Source organism: Sodiomyces alkalinus (assembly GCF_003711515.1).
Source record: "Sodiomyces alkalinus F11 unplaced genomic scaffold SODALscaffold_10, whole genome shotgun sequence".
NCBI lineage: Eukaryota > Fungi > Ascomycota > Sordariomycetes > Glomerellales > Plectosphaerellaceae > Sodiomyces > Sodiomyces alkalinus.
The window spans coordinates 541384-562171 of record NW_021167088.1 but is presented as its reverse complement, the minus strand read 5'-3'; the positions used below and the strand labels follow the sequence as shown (position 1 = coordinate 562171).

At 54.6% G+C, this 20788-nt stretch overlaps 8 protein-coding genes across 8 annotated transcripts; 3 read left to right on the top strand and 5 right to left on the bottom strand.

The window, feature by feature from the left end:
- Positions 1 to 551: 551 nt before the first annotated feature.
- Positions 552 to 1076, bottom strand: SODALDRAFT_52202 (hypothetical protein). The gene has a single exon (XM_028615441.1). The coding sequence runs from the start codon at positions 890 to 892 to the stop codon at positions 614 to 616; it is 279 nt and encodes a 92-aa protein (XP_028463634.1). The 5' UTR covers positions 893 to 1076; the 3' UTR covers positions 552 to 613.
- Positions 1077 to 1905: 829 nt separating this feature from the next.
- SODALDRAFT_328220 (RINT-1 family protein) lies at positions 1906 to 4656 on the top strand. The gene is made up of 3 exons (XM_028610633.1): positions 1906 to 3847; positions 3930 to 3979; positions 4065 to 4656. The coding sequence occupies exons 1-3, from the start codon at positions 1942 to 1944 to the stop codon at positions 4500 to 4502; spliced, it is 2394 nt and encodes a 797-aa protein (XP_028463633.1). The 5' UTR covers positions 1906 to 1941; the 3' UTR covers positions 4503 to 4656.
- A 115-nt stretch (positions 4657 to 4771) lies between these two features.
- On the bottom strand, positions 4772 to 5935 carry SODALDRAFT_337106 (mitochondrial carrier; the record flags this gene model as incomplete). Its single annotated transcript, XM_028612650.1, has 2 exons — positions 4772 to 5598; positions 5818 to 5935. The coding sequence occupies 2 exons, from the start codon at positions 5933 to 5935 to the stop codon at positions 4772 to 4774; spliced, it is 945 nt and encodes a 314-aa protein (XP_028463632.1).
- A 1077-nt stretch (positions 5936 to 7012) lies between these two features.
- On the bottom strand, positions 7013 to 9703 carry SODALDRAFT_283237 (Sec34-like family protein; the record flags this gene model as incomplete). The annotated part of the gene is made up of 5 exons (XM_028608390.1): positions 7013 to 7651; positions 7766 to 8704; positions 8790 to 9129; positions 9196 to 9508; positions 9586 to 9703. The coding sequence occupies 5 exons, from the start codon at positions 9701 to 9703 to the stop codon at positions 7013 to 7015; spliced, it is 2349 nt and encodes a 782-aa protein (XP_028463631.1).
- A 363-nt stretch (positions 9704 to 10066) lies between these two features.
- SODALDRAFT_328217 (RCC1/BLIP-II) lies at positions 10067 to 12446 on the top strand. The gene has a single exon (XM_028610632.1). The coding sequence runs from the start codon at positions 10240 to 10242 to the stop codon at positions 12049 to 12051; it is 1812 nt and encodes a 603-aa protein (XP_028463630.1). The 5' UTR covers positions 10067 to 10239; the 3' UTR covers positions 12052 to 12446.
- SODALDRAFT_362667 (hypothetical protein) lies at positions 12273 to 13505 on the bottom strand (the record flags this gene model as incomplete). Its single annotated transcript, XM_028614480.1, has 6 exons — positions 12273 to 12316; positions 12448 to 12618; positions 12700 to 12912; positions 13082 to 13117; positions 13192 to 13362; positions 13442 to 13505. 6 exons carry the CDS (start codon positions 13503 to 13505, stop codon positions 12273 to 12275), a joined length of 699 nt encoding a protein of 232 aa, XP_028463629.1.
- Positions 13506 to 14234: 729 nt separating this feature from the next.
- Positions 14235 to 16495, top strand: SODALDRAFT_52071 (phosphatases II). The gene is made up of 2 exons (XM_028615439.1): positions 14235 to 15017; positions 15097 to 16495. Exons 1-2 carry the CDS (start codon positions 14609 to 14611, stop codon positions 16368 to 16370), a joined length of 1683 nt encoding a protein of 560 aa, XP_028463628.1. The 5' UTR covers positions 14235 to 14608; the 3' UTR covers positions 16371 to 16495.
- An 855-nt stretch (positions 16496 to 17350) lies between these two features.
- On the bottom strand, positions 17351 to 18600 carry SODALDRAFT_52040 (hypothetical protein). Its single transcript, XM_028615437.1, has one exon. It carries the CDS (start codon positions 18448 to 18450, stop codon positions 17797 to 17799), a length of 654 nt encoding a protein of 217 aa, XP_028463627.1. The 5' UTR covers positions 18451 to 18600; the 3' UTR covers positions 17351 to 17796.
- Between the last annotated feature and the right edge of the window lie 2188 nt (positions 18601 to 20788).

Here is a 20788-nt window from a genome sequence, read left to right as displayed (position 1 = left end):
TGGTATGCTTGTGGTCACTTGCAAGTCTTGCTTACCTCCTTGCCCATCTATGCTTCCACAATGGTCCCTTCTTGTGGTAAATGCCAGGCCGGTGCCTGCTGAAGCTCGAGTGCACGCGGAAGTGGCCTCTCACAATGCTTCATAATCTCTTTTGTCGATGCCACTTACCTGGGCATGCAGGACATTTCCTGGTTCCTGGCTAAAGAGGCCAGTATCATGACATACTGGACATGTCCAAAGTATCACTTCGAACGTGGGGTTCGAAATGACTACTAATACTAACACTGCCCAGGAATGGAGAGACACTGGTGGTTTACCTTGCATCTCCTCACTCGCAATCTTGCAACACTCACATTCGCTGCTGTGAAAACACCATTATTGCATCTCTATAGACGTTTGAAGGGATTCCCAGATTCCACGAAGACTTACAACAACCTTAGCCACAACAATATTGGCCATCACTGGGCTTTAACCGCACCAACTAGGTAGACATGGAAGGTATGCCCCCGTATGCCCGTATGCCCGTATGCCCCCATTCACCCCCTTTATCACTTCGGATCGAAATATGCAGTTCAGCGTCTACTCAGAGACACTCATCGCCACAAGACATCCCCTATGAGCGTTGGTAGAAGATATCGCGGTTGAGCAAGCGACTAACCCAGTGGTTGGCTACAGAGTCGCGAACAGCCAGAAGTATATCCACTTCGCCGACTGTGGCAGACACAGAGGCCAGTACTTCCTCTGGCTGGGAGCTTGTATCCTCATCGGACTGGAACAATGAAGTCAACCATTCGACTACTGGCCATATTCCTGCCCCGCGTCTCCGAACGCGAGGTGGAGATCCCCTAGGGGCCTTTGACCTACGTCGGAGGCCTGATCGTCTACTGGACATGGCCAGCACCGAACCACATCGTTTGGGATTAGAATGGGCCGAGGACGAGGGGTGGGACGAGGAGGAGAAGGAGGAGGAGGAGGAGCAGGAAGACGAGGACGAAGATAGCCCTGTCTTGATACCGCTCCCTTCTACCAGACTCAGTCGAGACCGTCCTCCCGGGCAGATGCACACAATACCGTCGCAGCCGACTGCACATCATCATTCACGCGTTCATAGGACTGTCCAGGCGCCGAGGTCGAATCGGGGATTTTCGAGGCCTTCGTTCGAACTAGGAGAGAGCGCGCATACGAATTTGAACAATCCACACCGGCAGGGCTTCTAGGAACAGTCGGCTGGCAGACGGCCTGGTGTGTTACCATCTCCGATGCCTCCGATCCGCCCAAATGTCGAAGCGGTGTCGGTTGACGGGCAGTCTACGGTATTATCATACTCGATTTCCCCATATTCCCCAGGAATGTCGGTTGACGGGGAGCTTGCTCTATTACCATTTCTGATGCGCCCAGGTTTCCCAGGGGGGTACAAGTTTACCCTCAGCCGCCGGGAAGACAATTTCAGGGTCAACCGCCAGGAGGGCCATATGATTCTAAACCGCGGGGAGGAGGATATCGGGGTCAATCGCCAGGATAGTAATTTCAACCGCCTTCGCCAAGTCAGGTTCAGCTATTCGGGCTCAACCGTCTTCAAACTCAGGAGTACCTCGTGGAATCCTTAAACAGCGGAGAGATGGAGATGGCGCCAGAGTAATCGACGAAGGGCCAGTGCGTGCATTCTGATAAAGCGAAGAGGTGCTACATATGAAGTAATTATTAACAGCGTTTGAATTGAAATAGCCCTTGGAGGCAAAAGCGGACAAACGTTGCGTTACGTTGCTCAATCGCATTATGACCTATACCTTATAAGTACATTTCCTTGGGAACACGGATAGTTAGGTATCCGGCTTAAGATACCCCTTATGTGCAACCCTGGACTGCTTCCACGTTTCGGGATAGCTTCCCCGATGACAATGGTCAGTTTGCCCAGTGTGCAATGCCCTGCATAGCTAGAGGATGGCCGCAGGTTCGGACATTGGCCCTGCCAGGGTACAGGAACTCGACATACGGGTAGAAGATTTCCTCGATGATAAACTTCAGTCAACCACGGACCTGGACAATCTCGAGACGCTCCTTGCCAAGGTGGAACTCCAGCGCAGCCAACTCCAGTCCCAACTCGACAATGCCGTCAAGCAGCTGCAAGAAGCTCGCGTCAGCTCACACGACCGACAGGCAACTCTCGCCACGCGGATCCACGAATTCCAAAGGCTCCAGCACAGCATCGATGCTCGAGTCAAGGTCGCCGCCGCCTCGGAGGCTCCCAACCAGGCCATCGCCCGTCTCCAGCGCCCGATGAAGCAGCTCCAGACGGTCGAGCTCGCGCACAAATACCTGACGCTCCTACAGGACGTGGACAAGCTGAGGAAAGAGGCGCGCGCGCACTTGCCCGAGAGCCCCAGGGCGGCGCTCGAGCCGTACGCGAAGCTGAAGCGGCTGTCGGTCCGGCTGCAGGAGCTCTCGGGTCTCGCCGACGACGCGGCGGTGCACCTCGTCAACCACGTCGAGTCGGTGACGGAGACGCTCTGGGAGGACATGAAGAAGACCATGGCGGCGGAGCTGGAGGCGGTGCTGCGCGGGCGGTCGTGGCCCATGGCCGTCGACCCGGCCGCGGGGATGGACGAGGAGTGGCTGCGGTGTTTCGAGAAGCTGGTTGACCTGCAGGTCCCGGAGGTGGTGTACAGCCCCGAGACGGTGACGCTGCTGCCGTTCGACGCCATGTGCAAGATCTTCGTGTCCGAGTTTCGGTTTCATTTCCTCAGCGACAAGCCGACCAGCAAGCCCGAGGCGATCGGCACGCACTGCCTCCCCTGGTTCCTGGCCGTCATCGAGAAATGGGAGGGCTTTTTCAGGGACAACCTCGGCCACTTGTTGGCGGCCAAGTTCCAGGGTACGCCGGTGGCGAACAATATGGTCTACGTTGATCCGGTGGGCGCTTTCATTACGGCCATGCTCCCTGTTTTGAGGAAGAAAGTGCACCATGTCGTCGCGGACGCCGTAAAGGACCCCACGTTCCTGAGCAGCCTCATGGTGCAGCTTATGACGTTCGACGAGAACGTGAGGTCCAGGTTCGGCTACGACGGCGGAGACCCAGACCGTGGGTGGGCCGGGCTGACCACCGAGGTCCTTGAGAAGTGGTTCGAGCCGTGGTTCTTGGCCGAGAGAGAGTTTGCACTGGAGCGTTTCCGGGCTATCATGGAGTCCCGCGAAGCTCGGAATATCGATTACGACTACGCGGGGCCGGGCAAGACGAAGCCGACATACGCCGCTGTCCGCGTAACCGACCTCCTCAAGACCGTTACGTCGCAATACGAAAGGGCAAGGAAGTTCAAACACAAGATCCGCTTCCTGATAGGCATCCAGCTGGACATCCTAGACGAGTACCACGACCGTCTCAGAGGCTCCTTGGAGGCGTACCAAGCGATCACGTCCACCGTGGGACGCACGATCCACGGTGTGACAAAGGAGCAACTCGCCGCCCTGGAAGGGACCGGCGCTTTGGAGACCCTATGCAAGGTATATGGCAGTGCCGACCATATCGTCAACACGCTACGGGATTCGAGCAACGATGAATTCTTCGTGACGCTCTGGGAGGAGCTTCAAAATCGAGCAGAGCCTGTAGGGGAGCAGGGCAAGATCGCGGGCGACATGAGCTACGACGAGGTCAAGGATCGCACATCTGCTGCAGTGGGATCTGACAATGAGGACGGGGCTCTGTTCGACGAGACAATCACGGCCTACAGCCTGAGGAGAAAGGCAGCCCAGGACTTTCTCATCGGCGCGTTGACCAAGTCGCATCAGGATGCGTTCAGAGCCTACTCGAGCCGTGTCCAATGGACAACTATGGCCGACAATGGCGGCGAAGGTAATCTAACGATTTTTTTCCCTTTTTTTTTTTCTCTCCAAAGCAAGTTCTTCAACTCGGCACTTGGCTAACTTGACGGCAGTGGATTCGAATCAACTCGCCATTACTCCTGAGCTGGAAGAACCTTTGAGGGTAAATACCAACCGATAACCCCGACCTGGCCATCTCTACGCTCTGTCCTATCCCACGTCCCACTAACCAGTCCTTCTTCTTCCAGATTCTCCGTCAAAACTTCGACTTCCTCCTCAAAGCCTTGAGCACGGCCGCGTTCCGGCGCATCTGGCGTGGGGCGCTTGACAAGCTCCAGGACCTGCTGTGGACGGACGTGCTGATGCGGCAGAGATTCACGGCCTTGGGCGCGGCCCAATTCCGGCGCGACCTCAACGCCATCTTCGCCCTCGTCGAACGATACATCCCCGGCGGCTTGGGACCTCTCGCTAGCCTCGACGACGCCCTGCTGCTGCTTAACTTGCCTGTGCACCCCGCGAAGCCGCAGGAAGGCGAGGAGGCGTGCCTATCACTCAAGCAGGCCACGGACCGCGTCTTCACGGACAACGCGGAGGCGAAGCGCGTGTTGGAGGAACTGGGCATCGAGACGTTGACGCCGGCGAATGCGCGTCACATTTTGCAGCGGCGGGTGGAAAACGAAGTGTAGGGGGGAGAGAGAGAGAGAGAGAGAGAAGCACAGCTCTGCCACACGTAACGTGCCAACTATCCAACTATCCCTAACGCCTTGGAATGAACACAAGGAAAAGTATATGGTCTACCACCTGATAAAGTAAAGATGTTTGCATAATATGACATGACATACTTGACGTGATTTGACCGGCGGCTTTGACCCCCAGCTTTGTTCTAAGATGCAAAAAAATTGTATTCCCAAAAATTGCCGAGTGCCTTTTTTTTCTTCTTTTCCTTTTTACGTATTTAATTGATCAACCTCATCATCAACTCGACAGTGGCAAATGTCGCGGCGCTCACAGGCATAGCCCTGAGCAAGGTAGGCCCGATGCCCTTCCAGAAACCGGCAGCGCCCTCGGCGCGCCAGATCTGGGCGAAGCAATCCCGCATGGAGGCGTAGCGCTGGGCGGCGCCGAAGCCGTCGGTCTGCATCTTGCTCTTGACGACGTCGAAAGGGTAGCTGCTCAGCCAGAGGGCCTCGCCGGCCAGACCGCCGTAAAAGGCGATCTTCCAGCTGGGGACCTCGCGGCGGTCGATGCGGTTGCGGGCGGCGTCGGCGTTCATGAGCCACTCGAAGGTGAGGAACCAAACACCGTAGGCCTGGGCCTCGCGGAGGACGGTGACGGCCTGGCCGCGGAAGAGCCCGGGGAAGACGCCGCCGCCCTGGGAAGACAGTTTCCGGACGCAGTCGAGGGGCCCGTTGTAGAGGCGGGCGGAGGCGGCGTGGGGTTGGGTCTGCAGGCGGATGCGGACGTGTTCGATGGGGCCGGAGAGGACGGAGTTGGCGATGCCGGCGAAGGCGCCGGCGGCGTAGTACTGGGTGTAGCTGGGCGTCGAGGGCTTGGATGGGGAGGAGGCGGCGGCGGCGTTGCGGGCTTCGAACCAGCGGCGGGCTTGGTGGAAGGCGCCGAATTGGACGGAGACGCAGGCGCCGATGCCGATGAGGGGGGTTAGGGTGCCCTTGTAGAAGGCGAGGGGGCCTTCATGCTTCCAGATGGCGGTGGCGGCCTCAAGGGCCGAGGAGTGGGTTGTGGAAGTTTGGAGGCGGACCTTGACGATGTCGAAGGGTTGGCCTGGAGAGGTGATGGTAAAAGTAAGTCAGTGAGCCGGCGATAGACTTGGAATACAGACTGAGTGAGAGAGTATTAGGTATGAGACAAGCTAAGTTGGAAGCGGATCCTGGGACCTCATAAGAGAGTTGGGCGATTGATCTCATGGGGCCAGTTCCCATGCCCCATTGAAACTCATCCGAACCCTCTCTCACTCTTTGTCGATAAAAAGCAAAAACATACCAACGAGGACTTGCGTGATGCCGCCAGCAGCACCGGCAAAGAGGTCTTTGGCAGTCTGCAGAGCTCCGCCGTTCTGGTCCTGGAGCTTCTGCTCGGCATCAACAGCAGCGTCGGCCATGATTGAGCTGGAACTATTTGATGCTTCGTGGGGTGGTTGCTGAGATGGGATCACCATACCAAGCCTTGGGACACCTCACTGATAAAGAGCTTGGGTCTGAAGCTGAAGCTGCAGCTGTTGGAGGGTCCGCAAGACGGCCGAACCCCAGCCCCTCCGAAAGGGTGAAAGGAGCGGGTCGTTGGTCTCGCCCTCTTTTACCGTTTTTTCTTTCCTTTTCTTTCTTCTTTTTTTTTCTCCTGGGTTTTCTCTTATTTCAATCGCCAGGAATCCAAGAGTCGAAGGGGCTGTCAGTCAAAAGAGTGAATGCCAACTAGCAGGTGAGATGCTATTGAATTGGTGGTCTCATCCGTATTACTTCGTATTACTCCGGTGCATCTGTATCTGTCGTCTTGGTAAGAATAAATTCGTGATTTCTTGGCTGAATGGCGTCAGCCACTCCGTTTCCAAAATGGTGGTGGAAAAGAGACATTGCCGATATCGGTCTAGCCTCCGTACTACGGCTGGTCCTTGTTCGGTAGTTCGGTACTCCGTAAATAGTACGCTGATTATTATTCCGTATCGCACGTTTCCGTAACGTAACGGTGGTAATTAAGGTAAGGTTAAGGTAAGGTACCTTACAACGAACGGTAAGGTACGTAGGTACTCCCGACGGCTGACGGGCAACGTCGGGTCTACACCTCCAACGACCAACCCGCGATTAACTACCTACTACCCCTATCGATACTTCATACTCCTACTCCGGTCTTTCGGTTCCCCGAACAGCAGAGCGAACACATGGTTCTCTATCGTCCCTGATCGGATTTCCATTAGTTCGGTGACCCCCCTCTTTATTTTTTTTTTTTTTTTTTTTTACCCGAACCGGGGTGATAAATCTACTCCGTACCTAGTGTAGCACCGAGTCAAGAGCCGTTCTTGGGACTCTCTCGGCGTTAAACACCACCGTGAACTGACTTGTAAGGCTTCTTGATGCTTCTGTCATGAGAAAACTACTTTTGAAAACGCCCAAGAATCCATCGTGCCATGATGAATAGTATATACTAAGAATCCTTCAGCCGTTGAATAACATTCTTGTAAAGCCTAATACTGCCTCACGCCCTTCTTCTCACCAGCCGCCTTGGCCTGGGCCTCGGCGCTCATCTGAATCGCCTCGTTCAGTTTCGCAATGACTTCGGGCTGATTACTAAACGCCTTCTGCAACAGCTCTTCGAGTTGGCGCTCCACCTTGCCGATGGGTTTCACGCCCGCCTTCCTCGCCTTCGCGTCGTTCATCAGCCTGCCCCATCGCTGCGTGAACCCCACAATGGACTGCCGCAGCAGCTCATCCAGCTGGTGGTTCATATCCTCCACCGTCAGCGTCTTGGCCGTTACCTTATTGCCCCCTCCCGCCGCGGCCGAGGAGGTGGACGGCGACGACGACGACGACCAGAAGCTCGACCCCACGCCGCCAATGATGTTGCCGAAAAAACTGGCCCAGTTTTGCGGGCTGAGCGTCTCCCAGATGCGGTTGAAATGCTGCATGCCGGCGTACCCGCCGTCTTCGCCCCGTATGTCGCCAATCTCAAGCGACAGGAGCTCGTTCTTGATGATGAGGAGGTTCTTGACCATGAAAATGTCCGGGTCGGTGCTCGACTTGAGTGACTTGAGGCGTGATTCGGCCCGCTGCAGGACGTTGATTGTCTCCCGGACAATCTTGAAGATGACCTGGCTATTCGTCTGCTGTATGTGGTATGTGATGTTAGCCTTGAATACATAGCACGGGGAAAAGCTGGCCAAAAAAAAAAGAAGAAGATAAAAAAGATAAAAAAAAAAGAGGAGAGGGTGACCACATACACTTCGCTCCTTAGGCATCGTTTGGTCATACATGACGAGCAGTTCCAGGGCTTTCTTCACAGCAGGATAGGCATTCGATGACGAGACGCCATCGACGACGGGGCCGATTTTCAGCTCCTCATCCTTGACCATGGCCTTAGAAATGGTCTTGGACACCTCGGCTTCGAACGCATTGTCCGTAAACACCCAGAGGTGTTCAGTCAGCAACCTGGCACTAAGCTCCCGGCACTGCTTGGCGAAAGGAGATTCCTCGTCCTCGTAGTCGAGAGCCAGGTACTCGTTCATGAGCCATGCCACTACGTTACAAATCGCCGGCAGACTGCTCGCTTGCATAGTCGCCTGTAAGGTATTCGCGAGTGGAACCAAGTTGGTCGGGTTGGCAAGAGATCTTTGATACGACTTCAGCAAAGCATAGACCGATTCGGGATCGGAACTCCACTGAAGCTCTATACCAAAAACCCTTGCGAAGAGGTTCGTCTCGTTGAAGGCCTTCTCAAACGTCTGCTTGACCAGGTTCCTCGACGCCGTTTCCATGGACAGCTCTTTCAATTCCCTTTTAAACTCATCGACGTCACGCTGCGTCATCGCCTTCAGGTCGCGGTCGCGGACCGAGAAGTACGATTGGAAGAGGTGCCTCGCCGTGTTGCCGTATATTTCGCCAGCCGTCCCGGACACGGGCCGGCCGAGCTCATCGTACACGCTGCGGACCACTTTCTGCATGTTGGGAATCAACGAGTCGGAAGTCAGGACCAGCTCCCCGAAGCGACTGTACGCAAGGGCATGCCGCGTGGCTTCCGACTTGCTCGAGGCAATGGAAGGAGCGATTTCGGCGGAAATGCGATCTAGTCGGTTCGTAAAGCCGACTTCGAGTAGGTGCAGGGCTTTGGTGAGCAATGCTTCGTATCGCGCGAGGTACGATTCCGCATCACGATACGCGGTCTGGTTGGTTTTGTGTCATCGCACGTTAGCCATGCCGTATTAGATAGATGCATAGATGCATAGATGCACAGAAGGGTTCTCTCACATTTCTACCCATAAACGCGATGCAGGAGTCCAGGTTGCTGAGCACCTCGACAAAGTCGTCATCGTCTACCAAGCGGCTCGCGCCGGGCGCATTGAGCCGCCTCGTGACGTTGTCGAGGTACGCATAGAAATGGAGGTCCGTGCCGACATCGCCCGCCAGCTTCTGCAGACGCCGCTTCTCGGAAAGGAGGTCTTCGCATTGTGACTTGAAGGAGGAAGTCTGAGCCTCGACGGCTTGAAAGGATTTGGAGAGGGTGGTGAGCAGCTCGAGGGCCGAATTGGTGTCGTCGATTAAGGAATCCAAGTGACGTTCTGTGAGGGCCAATTGGTCTTTGTATAGACTGCTGCCATATCAGCGCGTGTGCCCTAAGGTGTGCTTACGGGGATTGGCGGCAAAACAAACGTACAGGTAGTCTTGCTGGCTTGCCTCCAACAACCGATCGTCGTATTGGGTCAGAATGGGTTTGGGTGGAAAGACAACATCGTCGACATTGGCTGCTAGGTTGAGAGCCTCCAGTGTCTTCCTGTCCTTCCTCCTCTTCCGTTGATCTTCCTCCCGCTTCTTCTGCTTCTTCTTCTGCGAATCTTTCGCGAGCTGGCTCCGGACAACATGATAGAAATCGGAATACGACTTGGCCCTTCGAGCAACGGTGGCCTCTGGTGGTGAGCGCCTCGCCTCCTCTTCGACAAGCTTACTGAGTGTTGGCGGTGCCTCGTTGGCTCGGGTTGTGTCCTGGGTTCGTGGGACGTGTCAACGACTGCTTTGGACGAGGTTAAAGCTGGAGAGAATTGGGCACAGCTTACGTTTGGTTGCTGCAACAAGGACTCCTTGCGTCTGTGACCTGTGCCTTGGCCACTACTCGTGGACTTCTTGGTGACTTCGGGCACGAAGCTGTACCAGGAGTCTTCGTACATGGTCGTGCTCGGTGGATGCGAGGGGCATTGCCGAAAAAGGTGCTGGCGTCGATGTTTTTGTCTGACACTGGCGACGTCAACGTCTGGCGTATCTGTACGAATGTTCAAGACTGGTATGAACGGTTGTGGCTGACACGGATGCGTGGGGGGGCTGGTCGAGTACGTACCTTAACTCTTTCTGGAGAGATGCTCCACAGCCTGGAGAAAGTGGGAACCCCGTTGTGGGCTCAGACTCGCGGAACCAATGATATCTCAGAGAAATAATACATGGTGGATTAGCGTGGACTGTACATTGACATTACTAACACAACAAAGTCTCAAAGCTCTCAGAGCTCTTCTTTCTTGCTCCCTACAATGACCCTGATGACCTCACCAACTTCAGTCTAGAGGGCGAACTCACTTTGGACATCTAAGTTGAAGCTCCCTCATACTGGTATCTAGGCAGCCGAAAGCTCGTTGACTCCCCAGAACACGGAGGCATCAAATATTACGCCGAATTATTCGAACATCAGAGGGAGATCTACTCCGTACACGTCATGAGGGCATATCGGACAGCTCTCAGACAGGCGCGAGCCCCTGGCCTCAAGAGTAACACCACAAGGCGTGTCCCGCAACAATGCTCTCATTATTCTAACTATTCTCGGGGCTCTGTTCCGCCATCTTCCCCTCCCCCTTCCCCTCCCCCAAGCGGGAAGGCAGCCAAAGTGGCCGGCTTACTGGGTGTCTTCGCCGTATCTGCTGCTGCTGTCTACTATTACCCCACCCTCTTCCCGGCCACTGAAGCTCCGAAATCTGCGGACGTCGGGCCTCAAAAGGCGCGAATCGAGTTCGAGAAAGCGGAACTACCCACCTCGAAGGACGACGTCGGCTCTCAGCATAATCAAGTCCGCGAGAGCTGGGAACACCCCGGTGTCTATGCATGGGGATCCAACACGGGCAAGGTCATCGATCCCACTTCCAAGGAGGCATACGTCAAGCTTCCCAGGAGGATTCCCTACTTCGATGGCCAGCTTCTTCGGGACATCAAGTTGACCCAGGGCTTCGGCGCAGCCGTCACGGAGAAGGGAGATGTTGTGCAGTGGGGCCTGGGCTGCTGCAAGGACGATCCGAGCCCCGTGGAGACATTGAAGGGCAAGGACATCACCAAGATTACCGTCTCGGACGATCGTATCGTTGCCTTGTCTTCTAACGGCTCCGTCTATGCGATCCCCGCTGAACGTGTCGACCAGAATCCTGGCGCTAAGCTCGAGCCTCAGGCGCAGAAGTCGTCGTGGGTTCCATTCCTTGGATCGGCCATGAACGTCCTGGGCCCCAGCGTCAGGGACTTGACACCTGGTGGTCTCGGGCGGGGAGAGAAGGTCATCGACATCAGTAGCGGCCTGCAGCACTGCCTCCTCCTAACGTCCAAGGGCAGGGTTTTCTCCGCAGCGTCCAGCACGTCTCATTTCCCTTCCCAGGGCCAAATGGGTATCCCGGGGTTGACGTGGACCACTCGGCCCAAGGGCCCCTTCGACCAGCCCCACGAGATTTTCAACCTAAAGGACCACAACATCGTCAAAATCGCCACGGGCGACCTCCACTCGGTCGTGCTCGACGGGGATGGCAGAATCTTCACCTTCGGCGACAACACGTTCGGGCAACTCGGGTTCCACCCGGAGACCAGGGCTCACTCCATCGACGTCCCGGCACCAGTAGCTGTGTCGAGACTCTACACCAACACCGGCCTGGTTCCCAAGGTGACGTCCATCGCCGCCGGAGGACTGACCACGTTTTTCACCGTGGACGCGAGCCAGCCGGCCAGTCAGACCACAAACAAAGAGCTCGCGCCGTCGCGCCGGATGCCGGGCGTCACGGCCGACACGTGGGCGTGCGGGAACGGCCTCTACGGGTCCCTGGGGACAGGCCGGTGGACGCACGTGTCGTCCGCCCCGGCCAAGATCAAGGCGCTGTCGTCGCTGTTCGAGTTCGACGAGGCGAGCAACCAGATGGCGCCCATCCGGCTGGCCGGCATGACGGTCGGCACGACGCACGCGGCGGCGACGCTGGACAACGCTACGAGGGCGGAGACGGCGTCGGGGAAGACGGCGTCGGACACCAACTGGGGCGCCGACGTGTTGTTCTGGGGCGGGAACGAGCATTATCAGCTCGGTACGGGGAAGCGGGCGAACGTGAACACGCCGACGTACATTGCGGCGCCGGGCACCGCCGGGTCGGATGTATTTCACCGGTTTCAGCTGACGCCCAGGCAGTCCGTCCGCGTGGGGGAGCAGGGGAAGGGAAAGAAGGTGAGCCTTGAACAGAAGGTCGAGTGTGGGCGGTACGTTTCGTGCGTGTACTCTGCCGCGTGAGGAGCTCTGTACAATACGAAGTACATTGGGCAGCAGGTGCCCGATCAGTTGGGATGGATGGGAATACGAGGGGCATCAATTGGTTGGAAAGTGTACCATATACTACCTTATACCATGTATCATAGAGGGGAAGGACGTATTGGCATCGCATCGGGCCATGTTTACGGGAACAAACAGGGCTCAATACGAGGGGAAGGGGCAGGGCTATTGCTCCCTGTATTCTACCAGCACATGTCCAAACGAGCAACGAGGAGGAGGACACCAACTTGGTCGAAGTCGCAGTGGTTCTCTGTTTAGTTCACTGCTTATTCTATTATTATGGACATCTACCTAAGCATTCGAAATTGGAAGAGTCCCTAGGGCTGGTTGGTTTTGGTTAGAAGAACACTAGGCCACCTGACCACCCCCGGAGTTGCAGAACAGGTAATGAGTGCAGTGACCGATTCACGATGCATGGAGCCCCTGATTTTGGGAATTTATTGCCGGCCTGGTGATCGGAACGACTTGATACCTGAGTGGCAAGGAGTTTGTCGGGATGAGTCCGATGCAGACGATTTATGTAGTGCCCTGCACCATGCAAGGCACCAGCGAGGCTATTATTGGAGACCACGAACGGAGACGTGCGTATTTATTGAACTACCTACATACTTCGTACTTGGGTATTCAGTATGTAGCCTATGTAACCATGCGGATAGCCTGCAGGAACGGGAGGGGGATTTTGACGCGGGCCACGACATATGGTGCGAGCCGACTGGGTGTCGTACGAGCTATATGGTTTGATGCAGGGCGGGCCGGGCATGCTATTGTACGAAGTCGAAGATGGACCCGCGGCCGTCCAGTTCGTTGGGACGGGAGCAACCGCTGGAGAGATGGAAACAAAAAAAACAAAAAAAAGAAAAGAAAACCCACTCCATGCTAAAATAGTTGTTCAGATGTTCAGACAATGCTGTATTGTAGCGTAGGACGTTAAAAATTAAGATTCTTTACCGCCAAGCCGCTGGTGATATGATTCCATCGTCTTCTCCCTCACGTAGACAAATCTGCCAGTCAGGTTTGTTGCGCAACACTGAAACAAAACAACTTGTTTCCCTTTCCCTTCCTTATGCTTGCGCCCAGTTTATCTGTTCCCCTCCCACTCACTCTTCGGTGTCCAGTGACATCTCTCGTCACACGTCTCCATCATATCATCCACTTCGTACTTGACGCCCGCCCGCCCATATCCATATCCATATCCATATCCATATCTATTCCCTTCCCTTCCCTTCCCTTCCTTGACTCTTCTCCTCCAACCGTATTGCGAGGTGCATGTGACTCACAACACTTTTGATGCCACAACCTCCACTTCCCTGCCCTTCCAGATGATCAGAAGAAATGCGAACAACTGTCTCACTAGGGAGGAGCCCACGGGTGTCAGATGTAGACCTAGGGGTGGGTGGGTGGGTAGTGGGAGACATGGTGGCCACGAGTGGTGGAAGAGAGTTGTCGGTCCTATTGTTACTCCATAGTAATAAGGTAGCTATCTTATAAGACCGCTACCCTTGGTTGAATCACTTTGAACCCGTTTCCATTCTTCCAGTTCTTTCCTCAATTTCTCATCCAAACTGCCCCAGGCAACAAACACATGCGTCCTATTTACGGAGTACGTGACTTCGTATTTGAGTATTAATACCTTAACTTGGCATATTCCGGTTTCATGCGTCCATACCTTCATCCCGCCGTTGCACGAAGTAATTACGAATACTCCGTACCGAGTATTATCAACGCCCCCGCTTCGCACGTGCCCGTCTGACGAAATAAACCTGCTGGACAAAAGAAGAAGGAAGATAAGAAAACTACAAAGTACGAAGCAATACCTGAAACTCGCCATTTTCTCGACGAAACCCACAAGTTAGCCTAAGGTACCGTACTTGCTGTAAACTACTAACACTTCAGGTAGTACTCGAAAGTATTCCATACTCGGTCCCGAGTTCATACTCCGCACTCCTCCCTACATCGGCGGCATCTTTCACGAACGTACCTACCTACGTATGTAAACAGAAAAGCCGAACGTCAGGGAATGCGGACATCAATCCCGCTCTCACCTGTGCAACTCTCCCTTGAAAAGCCCCGCCTAATCACCCACTAACGCGAGTACCACGCGACAACCCTGGCCGGGACATCATCCTGCACAACAAGCGACGTCCAACGAGAGCGACCAGGGTAAGGGGGTAAGAGAAAGAAGGAACAAAGGAACAAAGGAACAAGGAAAAAAAAAGAGAAGAAAAAAAAGACGTAAACCGCCGAACGACTCCTTTCCTCAAAAGCTGCCACGACGACCTCCGCCAGATCCCGCACTTCCTCCCTTTTCTCTTATTCCCTTCATTCCCTTTTCGACGTTCTCCAAGGCGATTTCCGCGCGATTATTTTAGCCCCCGACAACTCTAGTCCAACTCCTCGCGCAGCCTATTAGGTATCGGCCTCTTCCGTTCCGCCTCTACGTAATCACCACAGTCGTTGCCACGTTCCCATCCAACTTACTTCATCGCACCACCGCAATACCAGAGACACAAACGTACCCATGGAAATACCAAAGTTTCGGCGCAAGCCAAAACAACCCACCATCGTGACCGACACGAGAGCTCTCACCCCTCGCGAGTCGCCCGACTCATCCCCGTCGACCATGGCCAGTCCCGGCGCGAAGTCCTTCGGCCAGTTGCACCCCCTTCGCAAAGGGCCCTTCCGCAACTTTCACCTGCGCAGCGCCACGAAGCGCGCCCGCTCCCCTGCTGCTCCTCCTTCGCCTCTGCCTTCGTCTTCTCCTCTGTCGACCCGCACTTCGATTCAAGAAGGTGCCGCCATCTTTGCATCGAGCCCTCCTTCCCCCGTATCAGTGCGCCACCGAGATGGCCAAGCAGTCGATAGCCGGAACTCCAGGGATGCTAGGAAGAAGCCCAAGATGCCCTTCTTCTTGGATCAACCTCTGGATGGTATGTTCTCCCTCCACCTCGCTCTTGGTCCAACGTTGAGCTCACGGCTGACTGTTTTTTTTTTTTTAACCTTGCTTAGCCATCGAGGAAAAGTTCATCTTTCTCCCCTTCGCCATCCCACCGCCCGTTCAGCCCGATTCCGACCTTAATTCCACCTCCCCGTACAACTTCTACCGCCAGACCGACATGCGCCGCGGCGTCATGGACCGTTACACAAACATCAAACCCTACAACCACAACCGCGTTCGCCTGCGGGTCCCCGACTCCACCCTGGACTACGTCAATGCCTCCCCCGTCACTTTGCCCGCGATGAACGAAAACCTGCCTCCGCTGCGCTATATCGCCATGCAAGGACCCACCAGGCTTTCCATCGACTTTGTGTGGCGCATGCTTGCCGAACAGACCCGAAGCGAGAACCCCGTAGTTATTGTCCAGCTCACCACCATGATTGAGGGACAGCACGAAAAGTGCTTCCCCTATCTCCCCATGTCTCCCGAAGAAGGTCCCTGGGTCCTCAACCGCAACGATGGCTGGGAGGACGGATGGAGGGCCGAGCTGCGCTGCGAATCTGTACAAGAACTGGAAGGAGGAGCCATTGAGCTGCGGAAATTGGTTCTCCGAGTTGACCCTCCCGAAAGCCGGGAGAACTCGGAGACGGATGAAGATGACGAACACGACGAAGACGAGGAGGACGGAGGCGCCAGTCTCGAGGATGGAGAAGACGAGGAACGCGTGAAGCCCGAGGAATGGACCATCTGGCACTTCTACTACACCAGGTGGCCCGACTTCGGCGCGCCAGCGCTCGAGGACGTCGAAAGCTTTCTCGCCCTGATGCGCCTGTCGCGGGACTACAACACGGGCAAGGCGCCCCAGCCCGATGGTGCCACGTCCGAGCGCAACGGAAACGACGTGCCCCGCTCGAGAGCAACCGAGTCTACCGGCCAAGAAAAGAAGAAGGAGAAGGACGACCAGGAGGAAGCGAACCCGCGCATCATCCACTGCAGCGCCGGAGTGGGTCGGACCGGGACATTCATCACTCTCGAGCACCTCAAGCGCGAGCTCGACGCCGGCACACTGGAGAACTACGACGGGTCCCTCAACGTCACATTGAGCAGCGGAGGAGGAGACGACTCGGACGACGACGCCTTCCCCGACCCCATCGTACAGACCGTCGAGAAGCTCCGCGAGCAGCGGCTGCTCATGGTGCAGTCGCCGGACCAGTTCCTTTTCCTCTACCAGACGCTGCGCCAGATGTGGCTGCACCGCTACGGCCCGCTTGTGGACGACCCGGCCGAGGGATTCGAGGAGCGGGCCCCTAAGAGGTTGGAGGTCGGAGATCCTTACGTCGATTGACGCCATGACCCGGCCCGTGAGGAGCGGCGACCGGGACTTGAGCTGACGAGGGAGGATCTGTCCCGCTTCACTCGCCGAGGGTTATCCGCATGAGAAAGAAAAGGGAAGGTGCGGGGGCCATGGTCATCGAGATTTAGATGAGGTTTGAAAGCGAACGGCGATGAAAAATCCCGTTCTTCTCTGCCTGCCTTGCTCTTAACGCGGTAGAATCATCAACGCGATATCATGGGGTCGATGATTATGTACGACTATGGCAACCTCCAGCTTACTCTTCCATTGTTTTACATCACATACAGGCAGGCGTTCGACGGGAGGAAAAAGGCCAAACGGCGCGAACCGAGGGGTTGACGCTTGCTTGGCTTGGGTTCAGCTGGGGACTTTTCGCATGGTTTTTGCTGAGGCGCTTTGCTTCCTGTTCTGTATTTCTTTTCTTTTTACGGAAAAAAAAAAGGCATTTAGATTCGGGTTTCAGCATGTGAGCGCGATGCGGCGCGGCTTTGGAGCCAGCCGAGGGTGACAGGAGCAAAAAAGCCTCGATGGCATTCTTTTCCTCGGCCGATCTCTTTCCCCTTCTCAGGGGTGAACGTCGAGGGGACAGCGGTCAGTCGATGAACGGGCGTGGGATTGTACCGTCCCGGTCCGTTCCGTTCGTGGCTCGCGTCTTACTACCCGAGGGGGAAAGAGGCTTCGGGAGATGCCGACCAGCGAGGCACAGCAGGCCGGCTCTGCATGTGCCGCTTCCATTTCCCTAGGCAGGTTTCGGTGAAGGGGGGGAACGGGCGCAACTGATCATGGGGGTTTTTTTTTGTATATATTTGTTTATTAATCAGGGGGAGAATCAACGCTGGGCGGGTCTCCTCCATATGGTACCGAAGTCGATACGCGATACTGAGTAGAAATACAGGGCAGCCGGTTATTAGCGAACCAAACCACATGTTGTCTCGCTCATCCCCCTTGTGTGTCGCCGAAAAGAGCCGTGTGGCTCGGTTGTGGAATGCGTCATGCCAAAAAGGGCAATTTACAATTTCCTTACCTTACATAGGTAGGGAGGTTGGTTGACGAGTTGTTGACAGCGGGAAAAGGGCCATAAGATGAGGTAAATTGCTTCATTCCCACGGGGCCAGTTCGATCGGCTAGGGTCCCTCGAGTTTACTTCTTCTTTTTAAAAGATCTCAGGATTACGGAGTAGAGACTCCTTTGACAGCCCATTTGTCTCACCTCAACCGGAGCGTGGGTTTATCACGACCAACCGTCGGGTAATGCACCCACTCACTTCCTGATCTATTCATACAAAACACAAACTCCCACAGCCATAATCACATATTATGAGAGCTCTGTCATGTCAGAGCCTAATATTGCTAATGTATTCGTAGTCTCGGCAAAAGGCCAATGGGTCCTTGATGATATGAATCGGCCCGCAACCCGACTACCGATGGCACACGCATTGAGCGCATTGAGACGAGAGGTTGACGGCTAAAATGACATGGCAAAGCGGGCATTCCCCTCCTCCGTCCCGCCCGCCTCCGCCACAATTGCAAAGGAGCGAACCGCCCGCTCTCTCGGTTGTCTGGGCATTCGCGTCCGATCGTCCTAACCCCTGACTAGGACGTTCGTTCCTATGTACGTCGTATGCACGTGGAAACCGCTCGAAGAGTGGGAGGAAGGGAGCCACTTGAAGCCACGGAGTACGTACAAACCCACGTATGTACCGTAGGCATCGTGATCCGGGAAGAGACTCCGCTCCGCTCCCGCGGGGTTTTCCGGTCTCTGCAAGGCTGTCAACACGTTTGGTAGTGGGGTAATTATGTACTCTGGTCTGTACGTTGTACGTTGTACGAAGGATTATCGGTATGATCGTAGGGGGTTTTGAATTCTTCAGATGAAACGTGCAGCAGGATGTTAAGCGAGATGCAGGTGCCGGGGATGCAGACCAACGATAAACAGCCCTACCTAATTCTTTCGACCCCTGGGTTGAAGTACCTATATTCGTTCGTACGGTATATGCAGCGGTGTCGGCCAAGAAGAGACCATTTGCGATGGATTTGATGGTGACGGAACATGGGATAACATACATATGCATGTGATTCAGCGGGAAAACTGCGGCCGAAGTTGCTCGAATAGGCGGCCGGAAGTAGAGTTGACGTGGATAAGCCCCTATCACAGATCATCAATTCGTCAGAGCCCACACCGAGACCGGAGAGGGGAGGGGAAAAGGATATGGCTCGTCGGACCGTTGGGAATGACAACATGTGATTTACACCGAGTCTGCGGAACAGGAACAGAACAAGTCTTCATGCAGCTGTTGGATGGACGGGGAACTGGAGAAGGTGGAGGTAAAACCAGTTATCGGTAGTTCTTCGTCCAGCTAACACCTTACGTACATACAGTTACATGCACATACTTTACCTACCTCGGGGTTTGCTGCGAGTTTTAACTTACCTAACTATCCATACCTGCCTACCTTAGCTTACATGGCCTGTCCATGACAAAGGAATTGTTCCTTGACGAATGTAGGAATCTCAACACCAGGTTCTGCTTGGACGTTGACCAGGAGGATCCGGTCGCGTAACTTACTCCCGGAATATCCCGCTCCACTTTGGGGAAGCGCCTAATACCTACAGATGAGAAGAAGGATTGCGAGTTGAAAGGAGTTATGGTCTCCGGAGTCGAAGGGCTTCTTGGTGGAATCTCCGGCTGCACCGCCTCGCTAATAAGAAGCGAGTCGAAATGAGAATGCAAGCACGGAGCACACTGCCCGTGCCCGACGATTGAATGATCCGGTGAGTTCTCGGTCAAACGATACAGAAAAGCGCCGAGGCGGACGAGAAGAGACCAACATGGGACCGAGGAAGCACCAAGGTCGCAGCAGGATTAGATTTGGGAGACGGCCTAAGGGGAAAAAAAGAACAGCCCGGACAAGAAAAAAGATCGTGACCACGTGTGCTAGCCTCGTGGTGAAGAAGTGAGAGGAACATTGGGGTTGCTTCAAAGATAAGGGTGTACCCTGGTTGGAAAAGAAGCCAATTTCTGGGAGCAGAAGACCGCATGTGGGGGGGAAAAAGAAGGCAAATCTGTAGGGTTGCTAGGATATATCCATGAAGAGCAGAATCCTAATAGGTAGTTCCGACCGGGCCTCTCCATGCTGCCGCACGGGCGGGAGGTCAAAAGATACCGTTTCAGCGGTGAGGCACATGAAAGGCGCCAAATCCCTGATGCCACGAGATGACGGCCGAAATAGGTCGAATAGGAAGGACATGACAAGTTGGGAAAAGCCGTCCCGCCCGCTAGCTTTCACCGGCGCGTCGATCAATCCGAGAGCCTCTCGCGATGTGTATCTAGAACAGGTGACCGGACTGTAGATCGAAGGGTCCCGGCTGTCGAGGTAGATTACGGTGTAGGGGTCGGAAAGAGAGGGCTTCGAGACCGGCACTTATCGGGGTCTCGACAAAGTTTCATTATTTTCATGTTGAGGTATAAGAAAGATATCTCGTTTTTTCTGCAGAGAACCACAGAACTCCTGGACAAAGTACAAACAAGGTATTGACGATTGTTCTCACTTTCGTGCTTCCGAATGTACGTACGTCATGTAGCTAGTATCCATGTCGTACATACAACGTACAACATACAACGTACGCAATGAAGTAATTATATCCATCACCTCTGTGTGTGCTGGGAACGCAGTGGGAAGTGAAATGTATGTTGTAACATGTCGCACAGGGGCGACGGGAAGGAGGTGTTCGGAATCTAAATTTGGGATCCAAATTTGGACTCTCGCCGAGATGATGTGGGCGCTGCTCATCTGCTCCATTAAAAGTAGCGTAGAAAAGTTCTCGAATGTCCTGTGCAAGGAGGCGTGTCGTATTATGCATCCATAGGTACTCGGTACGGAGACAGAACCAACGATGATTTGACAGTCTACGGACACCTGTACCTTAGGTAACGAGTCAGTCAAACGGCCGTAGGTAGTTACACCTAACCACCACCTATTATTACTTCGTATATACAGCTACCGATACATCACCAACTAAACCGTGTTCTATTCTTATCATTGAGTGTCATTATCGCCATGTATACTATTAATGCTATACTAATCAATTTTTTTCTTTATGCTCACATGTACCGTACACAGCAGTGGATTGTGGTTCGTGCTGCCATGAACGTATATAGATGGCATTGACCACCACATGAAATGAGATGACGACACTCTAATCTGGAATTGGATTGAGCCCAATCACCGGTGCTGTTATCTCCATCTTTCACGCCAGCCCCATCTCTCATTCGAGGCTGAGCGGGAGATAACGTTAAACCTACAGGACTCGACATATGTACATATCTACCGTTGCCCGTCGGAACAGGAATCAGACATCAAGTCATTTCCTTTACACGCACAGAACATGTCCTGCAACCGAGTAATTACC

Coding starts and splice junctions, on each gene's coding strand:
- SODALDRAFT_52202 (XM_028615441.1), bottom strand. CDS start 892: ATGTCCAGTAGACGATCAGGCCTCCGACGTAGGTCAAAGGCCCCTAGG.
- SODALDRAFT_328220 (XM_028610633.1), top strand. CDS start 1,942: ATGGCCGCAGGTTCGGACATTGGCCCTGCCAGGGTACAGGAACTCGAC. Junction 3,848..3,929: donor GGCCGACAATGGCGGCGAAG/GTAATCTAACGA, acceptor ACTTGACGGCAG/TGGATTCGAATCAACTCGCC. Junction 3,980..4,064: donor AGCTGGAAGAACCTTTGAGG/GTAAATACCAAC, acceptor TTCTTCTTCCAG/ATTCTCCGTCAAAACTTCGA.
- SODALDRAFT_328217 (XM_028610632.1), top strand. CDS start 10,240: ATGAGGGCATATCGGACAGCTCTCAGACAGGCGCGAGCCCCTGGCCTC.
- SODALDRAFT_52071 (XM_028615439.1), top strand. CDS start 14,609: ATGGAAATACCAAAGTTTCGGCGCAAGCCAAAACAACCCACCATCGTG. Junction 15,018..15,096: donor CTTGGATCAACCTCTGGATG/GTATGTTCTCCC, acceptor AACCTTGCTTAG/CCATCGAGGAAAAGTTCATC.
- SODALDRAFT_52040 (XM_028615437.1), bottom strand. CDS start 18,450: ATGCATATGTATGTTATCCCATGTTCCGTCACCATCAAATCCATCGCA.